Source organism: Cucumis sativus, chromosome 1 (genome assembly GCF_000004075.3).
Source record: "Cucumis sativus cultivar 9930 chromosome 1, Cucumber_9930_V3, whole genome shotgun sequence".
NCBI lineage: Eukaryota > Viridiplantae > Streptophyta > Magnoliopsida > Cucurbitales > Cucurbitaceae > Cucumis > Cucumis sativus.
The window spans coordinates 31619290-31633990 of record NC_026655.2 but is presented as its reverse complement, the minus strand read 5'-3'; the positions used below and the strand labels follow the sequence as shown (position 1 = coordinate 31633990).

The following is a 14701-nucleotide window of genomic DNA, read 5'->3' as shown; positions in this document are numbered from 1 at the left end:
CTGTCAACACCCAAAAACATATGTAAATTAAAAGTAAAAGACTCAAACGGAACCCTAGTGTCAATTGGGTTGATCTCCATGAAGTCTATGGAGTTGGAACCTATGGCCTTTCTTTAATTAATTACTTCTTGTTAATCTTATGCAAGAATGAATATCTTTAGCTCTAACATAGGCTATTGAAATTTTAGAGATGTATAAAATAGAGAGTTTGAAGCCGATTATGAGTAATTCCGAGTTTTAAAATAGAAACAAATTACGTAAGAGTGACTAACTAAGAAACAAATGGTCTAAGAGCGTAGCTAACTAAATGTGTGTTTAGATTACTTTTTAAAGTGTATAAGTTTGAAAAAAAATAATTTTAAAAAAAATTGAGAAAATGCATTTTGAAAAAATGAGAGGTAAAAACAATCATATTCATTTTAAAGAAAACACTTGAAACTAAATTAAAAAAAAAAAGGAGTTTTTAAACAAAATTATGTTTAAAAACATTTATAAAAATATGTAACCAAAAAAGGTAAATTTTAAACTGTCGTTTTAAAAGAAAGGTGTATAAAGAAAGGTGTATGAAAAACGTGTATTCTTGAAAGATATTTTTAGAATATATATTTTTTTAATAGATAACCCAAACGTACCCTAATCTACTAAAAAAAATTGGATTTCAAACGGTGAATCACGAGTTTCCACGTTTGTATTTTATGGATAAGATATTATCATTTCGTACGTTCTTTGATTTTGTCAAATCTCAAAAACGTATAGAAATCCATTCTCTACTTTGGTCTTCTTTATTGTGAAACTTGGAGGGCAATTTTGTTAAGTACAACTAGAGGAACTAAAAATGCAATCAAAGAATGGTGGAGAAGAAAAGAGGATCTAGCCAGTGATTATAGTGGTTGGGTGAGAAATCACTTACATTGTCACTCCAAGGTATGAGTTTTTTATTTCTATTTCAAGAACTGCTAATCACATTCACATACAATGTTTCACACAGATTTTTGTCATGAGTTAAATTATATTATTTTTCATATTATAAACCACAAAGGAAAAGCTAATTTGGAGTTACAAATCTGGTAACCCAAAAACGTTACAAAGGCTACAGTTTAATTGTTGTTAACAAAAAAAAAAAAACTGACTGTGAAGATCTTGTTGTAGCTGAGGACTTCCTTTTCGAGGTATTTTTAGCTCATTCATCTCTTAACACACATAGATGTATTTTTTTTGGTTTAGAGTATATCCTTATATGTTCAGAATTAGAAAGTTAATGAGGGTACATGTTGAGAACACTCACTAGAAAGATGAGTTGCTTCTTTCTGTGTCAGTAGAGGTGAACATTGACGGAGCAAAGCTAGTTTTGGACAAAAACCGTCATTGGTGTTGAATTCGTCGTTTTTATCTGGTGGGTTTGGAGGTTGGACAAATGTCGACCATCGAGCATACAGAAAGATGGGTCGGATTTGATCAGTGAGCTCCGAAAGGAGGATGAGAACGTTTATTTGAAAAAAAGAATAGAGAGAGAAAAGGAAGAGATAAGTGAAGAACTGTAGGAGAAACATAAATGAATGATCATAAGAAGAGACAAATGGGGCCTTGGAGAAGAAAGTGAAGAGAGAGAGGAAGAAAGATGGAAAGGAAGTGTATAAGGACAAAAAATAATCAAACATATTGGCTACAGTATAATTGGCCAATCATTCCTTCATCCCATATGTATTAATTAGCTATTAATAGATGATAATTGCCTGCTAACATGCTAAACATTAAATATTGTATGAACAACCATCGGTTTTGGGCATAGTCGGTCCGGGTTCGGTTTGTTTCGACAAAAAAAAAAACCATTCACATTGGGTTTAAAGGAAAAACAGTCGGTTTTCTTCGGTTTCGACCGATTTCGACCATTCCATTTGGTTTTTCAACTGCCTTTGCTTACTCCCAATTGCCAATTTGGTTTAAAGTACGAAACAAGCTAATATCATTCAATGTAGAATTGAAACATTTTAAAGAGTTATCATGCATCCATTTATAAAAACATTATCTACTTTAAAGTTTCCCTACCAAATGTCTAATATTAAGATTTATATATTAAAAAAGTAAATAAAACGTAAGAGTTTTATATAACTTATTTAGGCTTAAATGTTATTTTAGTATTTATTTTTTAATTTTGGTTCTTTTTTTTTATATTTTTAAAATGTTTATTTTTGTTTTTGAATTTTTTTTTTCATTGGTTTCTATATTTCAAAATGTAGATTTATTTACGATCAAAATCTTATATTGGTTTCTAAACTTTGTATATTGTTTTATTTTGGTCTCTAAAGTTTTCTTGTTTTGGTCTCCTAATTTTTGAAAAAAGTTTACTTTGGTCCATGTCAATAGAATTGCATTAACTATGATATGGTTTCTATATTTTGATGATTAGAGTCAAGATTTATTATATTAATTAAATTGATATAAAGAATCCATAAATCTTACTAATTTACTGTCTAAATATTTTAGCTCAACACCACCCTTAAATAAAATAAAACTCAAATTTAAAAGTATATTTTTGGGTTTTTTTTCTCCAAAAATCCTAAATCTCCCGCATCCCCTTCCTTACTCTCCACCATAGCTTTATTTTTTTTAAAATTGAAATCTTGAAATCTTGAAGCAAATTAGAAGAATGACTCGGCAGTAGAATAAGAAAAATAAAAATAGAACTGATATATTATTGGTGTTAACATCTATGACAAGGTAAATAAACTAAAAAAAATAAACTATACGTGCAACCCTTGTAGAAAATGAACTCTACAAAATTGCATATATATATTTCCACAATGAATCATAAAACCTAGAAAAGAAAGAACTGGGAGGAAGAGAGAAAAAGCACCTTAATGAGTCACAAAAGTTATCAAACTTGAGGCACTAAAAGATTTGTATATGGATGAATTGCGCAATATGCATATCAATTGTATAAGTGAAGTAGAGTGACAATGCGTCAATCTTTTTTAAGATAAAGTGACTTTTTGAGTTCTATGATAAAACATCAATTTACCACCTAGCCTTTAATTAAATTAAAATTAAAATCCTAAAGAGTGATCATCTTATGTGGTAACCTAGTCATCCAAACATAGAAGTCATCTCATCATTTCGTTAAAGTTAACGAAATCTTATTGACAAGGATCAAATTTGAGAATTGAGTTTCAAGTTTAATTGAAAAAATTGACAGGAGCAAGAACTCGATTCTTCTTAAATTTCGACCATGGAATTTTGTGTCCAGAAACCACTTTGCAATCTAGCAAATAGCCTAAAGCTTTATTCAAATGCTATAAAACTATCTTTTTTAGGATGACTTACTTAAAGAAAAGTACAGAGAGTAACGATTCAAAACCTTTCAACCCTTTCTCTTAGAAACCTAAACTAACATTCATCCTTAATTGGAAACTAAACAAAGAACAACAAGAGAGGTATAAAAAAACAATAGTAATAATAAGAGATGAAGAAATTACAATTGCCTTCTAAAAATGAGGATAAGAGGTGGAACAAATCTGAGAAAGGCAAGATTTGGAGGATTCAATGGTAGACTCCAAAGAGTGGTTGTAGCCCGTTCGTCGTGTAGTAGAAGAGGTACAAGCGGCGTTAGAGTGAGGAGACGGCCACGAGAGGGCAGTTTCGATGATGGACCTCGTCGTCGTCTGGAGAAAGGAGTTCATGGAGTTCAGAGATTGGGAGGCGAAAGGGGAGAAAGCTGAAAGGGGAGGCAAAAGGGGAGAAAGACGAAAGAAAAGGGAAAGGGGAGAAGGGAATAAGTTAAAAATTCCTAAAAAAGTTATTATTTTTCATATATTAAATATATTATTTTATTTCTATTTTATGACATCAAATAACTGTCGCGAAAAATATTTTCTAAAAATTTCCATCTTTTCCTGCCAAAAACACGTTTTTTCCCTTTCGTGACATTTTTTTTTTCTTCATTTTTTTGTGATATAAATAAATGTCATAGTAATGAGTTTTTCTTGTAGTGAAAATATGTTCTTTAATCTTTTAAAGTTAAGTGACTAAAACAAATGTTGTTAGGAGTGGAGGAAATCAAAAAAATTGAATAAGGCAAAGTTTAAAAGACCAAAATATGATATAAACCTGCATTTATGTATGTACTTCTAAAATGTGACCATTTGATTACCATTATTTTCACTTTTGTTATAAACATTTCTTTTCTTTTTTCCTTTTGCACTCAAAAATTTTAACCGTGGTGGAGCCAAAATTTGATGTTAGGAGCATAATTTCATATAAGATTGAGAATGTAGTCTATACACTTCTGAATTTGTTTTTATATCATGGCACCTAATTATTCAAATGTATATAATAAGCCTTTAAATTTCTTATCGTGTGTTTGATAGATCCCATACAGTTCAAATTTATATCGAATATGTTTTTACAAATTTATTTGAAGACAAATTTAATTTAAAAATGGTAGGTTGTATCATATATAAATCTAACTTTGTGTCGAGTAGATCATACATTATCTAACTTTGTGTCGAGTAGATCATACATTATCTACATTTTTTAAAAAATGAATATAATATACTAGAGTGAAATCTTAAAACTCAATTCTATATAAAATTAATTTTTTTAACAATAAAACAATCCGTTTAAATTTTATGGGACGTTTGAGGTGCAAAGTAGCTAAGTTACTATAATTCGTGGTTATTATAGTTTGTAGATTATAATAGTCGATTAGAGAGTATTACAATTGGAGATTAATATAGTTTATGTTTGAGGTCCAAATTATTATGGTATATGTTATATCATGTTTATTTTTTTCACCATTATTTTTTGGCATACATGTATTTAGATACATGAAATGACAGTTTCTCGATAACGTAGTTAAAGTAGTGGGAATGCATGTCTTCTACAATTTTATATTATAACTTCTTTAATACTATTCATATGTGATTTAATTATATATTGTTAATTAGGTTGCTCATTTAATAAATTTAACTATAATGTTCCTACCATGACTGTTAACAAGTTTAACGAGTAGATATAATAATCTTTGCATTTGTTCTAATATTGTGTTTTCAATTATGTAAGAAATATACATTCCTACGACTCTTGAACGAATTACTTTAGATAATAAAAAAAAATTAACAGAGATGTGACAATGTGATTAACCAAATTTAAATATATAATGATAGAATACAAAAGAAGAGAACATATTCACAAAATTTAAACTGAACTCAAACCAACACAAAAAATGTAGAGAAAATAAAAAGTAATTAATATAATTTACTATCTAATAATAGTCCAAATCAGGGGTTAGTCAAACATTAGCATCCAAAAGAATGTTGCAAGAAAGAAAATCATGAGGAAAAGCATATTTTAAAAAATACTATTATAATTAAACTAAAGTATACATGGAATGACTTTATAAAAATTAAAAGGGCTGTTTTCAAAACATAGAAAAAGTTGAGATATTATTTACATTTGATAGAATAAAATCACACCCACACAAAATTTATTACACTTTAGATTTTTTTATAGATATTCTATTTTTTTTTTACAATTTCTTTTTTTTTCGATAATTTCTTCTTAAAAATCTACTTTTATTTAAATATTTTTAATAAAAACACAAATGCGTTTTAAAATCTTTTTAAAAGTATTGGTATATACAAGTTTTTTTGTTTGTTATATATATAATGACGATGTTATTTTTATTAAAAAATTTCAAAATTGATTGGTGGCGTCAATCACTAAAGTTGGTTGTTGGAAGGTTGCTAGCAAAGTTATCGTAGTTGATTGTTGGAAGTTCGCCGGTGTACTCACCGATGGTGGTGGTCGGACATTGGTTGATAACGATAATTGGAGATTAGCCCTAAACCCTAAAGATGTTCTTACTAAATTTTTTAAGGTTGACCAGTGACGCCAAAGTTGGTTATCAAATGTTTATCGATTAAGTCACCAAAGAGAAAAAGGAAAAAAAGTTTTATAAAATCAATCCAAATATGTGTTAGAGATAAGTCCAAACAAAAGTTGGAGGAAAAAATAAGAAGAATGATTTAAAACACGTTTATCTGTTTTAATGTGATTTGTTTGTCTTTTTTTTCTTCATTTATTATCATTGTTATTTTTATATTTCGTACCATCATTAATTTATTTTCTTTTAAACTAAGAAAGGTTTTGCTTTTTTAGGGAGGAACAAATGTATGGGTCTTATGCATTAGTTAACTAAGAAAAGTTTTAGTTATATATACTTTAATTTTTCACATGATTCATATATTTCAAAAATAATAATTAAAGTTACAAAATAATTTTCTTTTCACTGGTCCAGATAGTTTATATACTTTCTAAATCTATGCAATCAATTCTAATATTTTTATCATTAATATTTTCGGTAAGATATTATAAAAGAAACTACAATGCATGTCGTAGTCACGATTGGCTAAAAAAAAATATTTGATTATCATATATTATAAAAGATAATTTTGGAAAAAATAGTCATAGTTCTTGGTTTATAATCAACATTTATTATTGTGATTATGATATATTCTAGATCAAGTTTGAATAAATTATATACAAAAAGGTCATTGTCGCTTTTCAATCTAGAAATTATGAATCTTTTCTCGATTTTTATTGGTAGGTATAGTTTTTTCATCTAGATAAAAATTTTGGATCACTGAAAACTGAATAATCAATAAAACAAAAGATCGATATCAATAGTATAGAAACTAAAGTAATAACTTTTATCTTGAAAGCAAACAATATAATGGAAGAAAAAAAAGATTGAAAATAGTTGGAAATAAATAGTTTAGATCTTCCAAAAAAAAGTCCAATTAAATAATTTAGATTATTTTCCAAAAAAGAAAAGGGAAACTTGGAAAGGAAATAAAAGTAAAAGTCAAGGATGAGTATAATATTAATTAAAATGAATTAAATGCATTGTATGTGGAAAAATACAACTTTTCTTTGAAAGATCAACAGTACAAGTTGAACCCTAAAATATGAATATAGAATGAGACGTTAGTTTGGCCAATTTGATAAACATTAAGAGATTGAAACAGTCAACAGCCACTCCATAAAATTTATATTACAACTCTTCAATATCCTATACATATATATATCATAAATTAATTAACAAAAATAAGCTTGAAATTTAGTCGGAAATTAAGATGATTCATCTCCTTTCTTATGTTTTAATTAATATTCCCAAAAAAAGAGTGCCACAGTCATGAAATATTATTAAACAACTTCAATGTCCACCAACAACTTCCACAATCACTTCTTTGTTTAAATGGAAACAACCCCAAACTCATACTAACTTCATCTTTTCGACCAATTAAACCACTCCTTGTTTTTCAGTATTCCAATCCTAGTGGTTAAGAATCTTTGATAACATAGACGAGGCGACGATGGCTTCTTTGCTCCATTGAGATCGAGCACGACTAGTCATTGTCACCTTTCTTGCTCAAGTCCTAGCAAGTGTTTAAATTATGTATCGTAATCAATATGATAAGACAATTACTATTCAACTTGCTAGGCGGCTTTCAAAAGTCTTAGATTTTATCAATCTCTTGACTTTTTGTGTATGCGTGTGTGCATGTGTATATAGTACAATTTCAAACCTAGAGGCCACATGCGAATGAATCCTCTCACATTTTTTATTGACTTGGTAAGAAAAATAAAAGCATCTAAAACAAGTTATATCCGTCACCATCGTTATCTCTTTCATTTGTATTATTGATAGGCTTTTCCAAAGAAACTTTGTTTGAGTTTAGAGAGGAAACATGGAGAGCCGTTTGATTTTGGTGATATTAAGTGTGGTTGTAATGGTACTGGAGATTAGCCTCATGACTCATGCAGCTGTTCCAAAGAGTATTATGAAACATATTGATAGAGTAAACAAAAATGGCCCTTATTTGGGCATAGTGGTGCCTAATGCCTTTGAAATGAATCCTCTTCTTCAATCTCCAAGCTTGATGGCTGATCATAATCTTCCCCACCTTGATTTTTCAGGTTTGTCAAATCATTATATACATTATACTTCTTTTACGTGTACACAAAAAGATGACAGTTGATATTTGTTATTGTTTTACTTTTCTTATTTTTATTTTATTTTATAGGTCGACGGTTTCGATTTGGACGTATAAAAGACAAGAAGGTTATAATTGTAATGACCGGACTAAGCATGGTATACTTCCACAATTAAACATTCATAATATGTTTTTTCTTTACTTCATTATGTCAAACATGTATGATAACTTTTCTTCATTTAGATCCATTAAGAGTTTTGATGGATGAAGGAAAACGTTTTATGTCTTAAAACAATGAATATCTTTGTCAATGTAGAAAAGTTTCTCAAACAAGAAAAGCTATGAAACACATGTATTGATTTGTTAAAACCTTGAAAGTTAGAATAGACAACTTAATAAAATGTATCCACGGATTCTTTTATGTGAGGGTTAAGATCAAACCTCAAATTTTTCTAGATTTTGAGCAAGGATCAAAATATCAATCTTCATCGAAATCCATACATATAAAAAATTGTATAAATTTACTTCACGTAATAGTTAAAAGGAAGATTGAGATATTACTGACAAATTAACGGGAAGTATGAATTAATTTATTTATGAATAGCTTAATGCAGGAACAACCACACAGTTGCTTTTAGCCCTATTTAGAGTAAAAGGTGTGATTCATTGTGGAATAGCAGGAAATGCAGATCCTCAGCTTGAAATTGGGGATGTAACAATTCCTCAATATTGGGCTCATACAGGCCTATGGAATTGGCAGGTAAACACAAATCCCTTTTCATATGAATATTCTAAAAAAAAATGTCTTTCTTCTTGTGCCAATTAAGTTTTTTATCATTTGACTTTGTTTTCTAATCAATTCAAACTTGTGAGCAGCGATTTGGAGATGGACCGGACGACGAACTTGCATTAGAATCCAATGGAGATTACACGAGAAAGATCGGTTTCCTGAAATTTTCCAACTTCAATACGGTTGACACAAAGACAGAAAAATCTGTAGACAACCTTTTGAACAATGTCTGGTACCAACCAGAAGAGATCTTCCCTGTAGATGGAACTCCTGAAATCAGACAGAATGCGTTTTGGATTCCCGTGGACAAACACTACTTTTCATTAGCCAAGAAACTTGAGGTACTTGTCTGCCTACCCTCACATCTCAATAATAATTCAAACAATCATGTTTCCAATTCTTTCATCCTAGTGTCAATTAAATTTGGAGTAATCAATCAGATCAATCTAGCTTGGATTGGCCTCTATAATAAGAGATGAGGAGGGAGCATAACAATATCTACCATACCATTTGAAGATTTTAAAGCTCTCTCTAATTTGCATGATATTTCATTGTAACGAGGACTTGTGAAAATCTCTCATGCTATGATAAAAATCCAAAACATAATCATTGTATTTAACTATGAAAGGTAAGAGCTAGAAGATAACAAAAGTAATTGCTTAACACAAGTCTAAAAGGCCAAAACCATCGAAACAATTCTCTTAACTTAATCATTTTCCCCTTCTTCTATTTCTACTCAAATACCCCAACTTACCTTACGTATAGCTAATTATAACAAAGAACAATAAACGAAGATAACGAAAGATAGAAACAAAAAAGATATTGTCCAAAAAGGATCAAGTGCTTCAACTGAATTTCTATGAGTTTTATAGGTTCATCGAAGTACAAACAATTACGAGTCTTCGTAGGTAAATAGAAAACTAAGCTAAGTCATTAGGCCACTAACTCTAAACGTAAAAGCCACTCCCCTAAATAAAAGCCAATAACATTAATTTTGAAAATCAACTAATTCAATTACTTGCCAACTAAGTTGCATTAATTCTTAACAATAATCTAATATATAGTTACTACTTTTATCGTACTCTGATAGCATTTCAATCGTTGGGTTCAAACGTATATGAATCTCGTGTTATGAAGAAACAATTTTCATGATTGTAGGGATTGAAGTTGGAAAGGTGTCTGAATTCAACAAATTGCTTACCAAGGGCTCCTGTTGCAGTGAGGGTGCAAAGAGGGGTCAGTGCCAACGTGTTTGTTGACAATAAAGCTTACAGAGAGTTCCTGCAATCAACATTCAATGTGACCTCCATTGACATGGAAACTGCAGCTGTGGCACTCGTCTGTCTTCAACAAAAGATACCCTTCATTGCATTTAGATCATTGTCTGATTTGGCTGGTGGAGGCTCTGCTTTGTCCAATGAGGCTGCAGCCTTTGCCGTATTAGCATCCCAGAACGCTGCCACTGCTCTTGTTAAATTCATTACTTTACTGTAATAAAAAGCAGATAGATACCTGCTGTTTCTGCAACGACAATGCTCTCTTCTGAACTTTCAATATCATGTCTTCATGAACGGATTCGATGTTAGATTTATTTTAAAATATAATGTTATTATTAACATGGTCTACGTGCATGCGATTTTATCTCTTTCAATCTATTATTTTATTAGGCTTATTAAATAAAAATATAATGTTCTAACTAAATACCATGGTGAGTGATGTCTATAAATAGAACCTTAAGATTGGTCTTCGTGCCCCCTCATTCAAGTCATGAAGAAAATTAATTATGTTAAGAGAGGTCAAGTGAGAGAAACACTCATTCATGAATCAAAGTATATGATTCTCCAGATTAAATATTTTGACATTTATTGTTTTATAGAATGTTATCGTTTTATTGTATATTCATGAAAATAAAACTTACATGTGGTATCAGAGCCTTGATCTGTAAAGTATAAATTCATGTTTTCACTTGAAAATATTTTTTGTTCGATTTTTCTTTAGTAGATGAAGAACTCTTTTAGATGAGAAAAGATTAAGAAAATAATTATAGTAAATAAATAAATAATATCTAAGAAATAATCAAAAACTCAAGGATTAAGTTTTCTTTCATTGATTTTTGTTGTGGATTAAGTTTTGGAGTGATTGTTTTTATTTATTAATTTATTGTTTTTTATATCAAATAATCCAAGTGGATTTTAAAAGACGTTATTATGATGATCACATAAATAAATTATGTATCAATTATATTTTATGTGGTAGTATGGATATATAATGATAATGATATAAAGTATGATTTAAAGTATCCACTTATCCTTGTGATTTAAGTTATACAATTTAGATTGAATGATAGTTTTGATAAAATTATTTGCAATATTAATTTTTTCTTGCAAATTTTTCGATTAAAATAACTTGAGAATTAGGTTATTTGATTGGAAAATTGTATTGGGTGGCACGATACAAATAGGATTTAGCAATATTAGCACCAATCTTTTCAATTTTGCAAATATGGCAATTTTCTATTTTGTGTTGATATTTTTTGTTTTAATTTTTTCGATATTCCAAAAATGTCCTTCTCTTAAATCTGCACTATTTTCTCTTCATCGTCCTCTTCCGTCATTTATTTGTTCTCTTTTTATCGTTTTTCCTTTTCATGGTTTTCTCTGTCCTTCAATCTCCACCGTTCTTGTTTTCTCCTATTCGCTACATCTCTTCTCCTCGTCTTTTTCTTCCTCTTCTCCTCCGTCTCTTCTTGTTCAGGTATGTATTTCTTCCCATATTCTTTTTTAAAGCCCTTCTTTTCTTTCTTTTTGAATCGATCATCATCTTTTCTTTCTTTTTGAGTCGATCATCGTCGTTTCTTTCTTTTTATGTGAATTGATCATCATCTATCAGAAATTCTCTTTTACCGAATGGCGCTTTGCAGAGTTTAATTTTTTTTTTTAATTTTGTATTAGCTTTTTACAGTAATTTGATGTACTTTTATTATATGTATTAGTTGACTAATACACTTACTACATGTTTTTTATTTTCTGAAAATGAATGCAGTTCATTGTAGTTATGGTTAAGCTTGCAGTCATTGTAGTTATGGTTAAGCTTGCAGTCATTGTATTTCATAGTGGTCAATGGGATGAGCAACAGTGCTATGTGGACTACAAAACGAATTGTGTTTTGATTGATGGAGTGACATCATCATTTGATTCTTTTGTGAACTTGATATGTACTGAAATTCAGATTGAGTCATGTATTGAACTTTCAGTTTTATTGTCTATATATAGGTAGTAATGGTGTTCAACATGTTCTTAAGATTGTTGAAAATAAAGATGTGACTTGGTTCTTGACATTGGTTAAGGATCAATCTACCCAATATCCTTTAGTTGCTCGTTCTATAGACACGATATTGGATGTATCAATTGGTTCTTCTTCTTCCATAGTTGAGGTTGATTTAGGATGTGAATTAGCAATTTTTAGAAATGTTGATATTACTAATACTAACAATGAGGTGGCTTTTAAGGAGAATGATTTGTTTTGTAGTAAAGAAATTTTGCTAAAGGCATTCCGCTCTATAACTTTCAAGACTAATTTTGAGTTTAAGACATTGAGATCTAATGAGTTGGGATGTAATGAAGATGACTGTCTTTGGTTTGTTAGAGCATCGCGTTATAAAAGAAGTGAATTATGGATGATTCGAAAAAATGTTAGTGATCATAGTTGCTCAATGATTGTTCATTCTTCTCATAAGCAAGCATCTTCAGAATTTTTTAGTCAATGTATGATTGATTATTTGAGGTATAGTTATTCTCATTCAATACCAAAAGATATCATTCACCATATGTGTATGAATTATGGAGTTTCTGTTAGTTATTATAAGGTTTGTAGAGCAAAAGAATCTGTTACGAAGTTGTTGAAAGGAGATGTCGATAATTCTTATGCTTTGATTCCAAAGTTCTTTTCAAAACTAAAAGAAATAAATCCAGGTTTGTTTTCTACCACTTAATTTAGTATCTTGTTCAATTTATTTCGTTTTTTTATACTTATTGCCAAATTTTGTATATCATTTTACTGAAATACCTATGATGAAGTATACTTATTGTATGATGTATGCACTTACTATTTAGTGCTTTTATTAATTTGATTGTTCTATTTTGTTCTTTTTTTGTAGGTTCATTTACTGCATATGAAATAGATGCAAATGGCCATTTCAAATATTGTTTCATGGCTATTGCATCATCAATTGAAGGTTGGACATATTGTAGACCAAATATAGCAGTTGATGGGACATTTTTAAAGTGTAAGTATGGTGAAACATTGTTAAGGCAGCAACTATGGATGGTAATAGTAAAATTTTCCCTCTTGTATTTAGTATAGTAGATTTAGAGAATGATGCTTCTTGGAAATGGTTTTTTCAACAATTAAAACTTTCTTTTGGAGATCGAGAGGGATTGGTTATTATTTCTGATAGACATATAAGTATTCCAAAAGGTGTTTTAGATGTGTTTCCATTGGTACAATATTGCGTTTGTGTAGAACATCTTTTGAAGAGTGTCAAGTTGTCATTTAAAGACTCTTTAATTGAAAAGCTTTTTCGTCAATGTGCATACTCTTATACAGTAGATGATTTCGAGTTGTATATGAGATGGATGGAGTCGATATACCCATCTTTTAAAGGATACCTTATGAAAGTTGGTTTTAAGAGATGGTCACGCACATACTCTAGAAAAAGAAGATATCAAATAATGACAACAAATATTTGTGAAAGCTTGAATTCTAAGTTGAAGATTGGTAGAGACTTACCAGTTGCATCCTTGTTTGAGGTCATTAGAGAGTTTCTTCAACAGTGGTTTTATGAGAAGAAAAGCAGCATCATGTTCAAAGAGTGTTTTGAGTTCTTGGGCTGAAGGACTAATAAGAAAGATAGTTGATGAATCACGAAGCTTCATTGTAAGTGTGTTTTATATATTTCTTTATAATAGTGAATTATTGATATACTGTATTAAAGTGTAACGATTATTTAATACACTGATGATATACCATAATTTTTTTGTTCAGGTTAATCCTGTGAGTGAAGTTGAATTTCAAGTAGTTGATGGAGGCAAAAAATTTTTAGTAAAGTTGAATTGTAGTAGTTGCAGTTGTCTTTTCTGGGATCTAGAAGAAATTCCACGTACTCATGCTCTTATTGTGATTCGTAGCCTTAATTTGGATCTTTATGCATTGTTTCACAATATTATTATGCTAGTGTATTGTCTGCAACTTATTGTGGATTAGTTCGTCCGAGTTGGCAACCATACTAATTAGAGTGTTATAGAGGTGAATGACCATGTATTGCCTCCAGTATATAGACGTTCAGCAGGAAGACCTCGAAAAAGAAGGATTCCTTCTATTTGTGAATTTTCAAAGAGCACAAAATGCAGTCGTTGTAAGAGAGTCAGTCATAATATTAGGACTGGTACATTTGAACCCATTTGAACAATTTAATTGTTTTAAAATTTAGTAATTATCAATGATGTAGTATTTGAACAATTTACTTGTTTTGAAATTTAGCAGTTATTAGTGATGTATTAGCAATTTTATTTTGGAATATTTTCTTCTCTACTTTATTTTTTTAATATTCTTTTTTGTTCTTAATTGATATATTTATATGATTCAAGATAGGTATATCACATACGAAAGGTACTTATATGATTCAAGATAAAGTATATCACATACAAAAGATATTTATATGATTCAAGATAAAAGTATCTCACATACAAAAGATACCTATGTGATTCAAGATAAGGTATATCACATATGAAAACAAATTCCAAAAGTGCAAACAGATTTCAAAAGAAAAGTAAAATAAAAGTTTATCAAGGTAGCAAATCAAAACTTGGTGGTTCAAATGCAACATGTGATTGTTGTGCCTTTTTGGGAGATGTTTTTT

General features: G+C 29.7%; 2 protein-coding genes across 7 annotated transcripts; both read left to right on the top strand.

The window, feature by feature from the left end:
• The first annotated feature begins 701 nt into the window (after window positions 1-701).
• On the top strand, window positions 702-10415 carry LOC101208152 (bark storage protein A). Its single transcript, XM_011661992.2, has 6 exons — window positions 702-924; window positions 7709-7977; window positions 8085-8152; window positions 8599-8754; window positions 8871-9125; window positions 9943-10415. Exons 2-6 carry the CDS (start codon window positions 7749-7751, stop codon window positions 10276-10278), a joined length of 1044 nt encoding a protein of 347 aa, XP_011660294.1. The 5' UTR covers window positions 702-924; window positions 7709-7748; the 3' UTR covers window positions 10279-10415.
• Window positions 10416-11405: 990 nt separating this feature from the next.
• On the top strand, window positions 11406-14359 carry LOC116404743. Of its 6 annotated transcripts, XM_031888110.1 has the most exons (5): window positions 11406-11538; window positions 12640-12755; window positions 12941-13069; window positions 13390-13719; window positions 13828-14359. In XM_031888110.1, exons 1-4 carry the CDS (start codon window positions 11432-11434, stop codon window positions 13674-13676), a joined length of 639 nt encoding a protein of 212 aa, XP_031743970.1. In that variant the 5' UTR covers window positions 11406-11431; the 3' UTR covers window positions 13677-13719; window positions 13828-14359. The 6 variants fall into 6 exon arrangements, 2 of the variants coding, with proteins under 2 accessions (XP_031743970.1, XP_031743969.1); XR_004217807.1 differs by lacking the exon at window positions 12640-12755 and having other exon boundaries at window positions 13601-13719; window positions 13828-14301; XR_004217804.1 differs by lacking the exon at window positions 12640-12755 and having other exon boundaries at window positions 12941-13110; window positions 13601-13719; window positions 13828-14301.
• The last annotated feature ends 342 nt before the right edge of the window (window positions 14360-14701 follow it).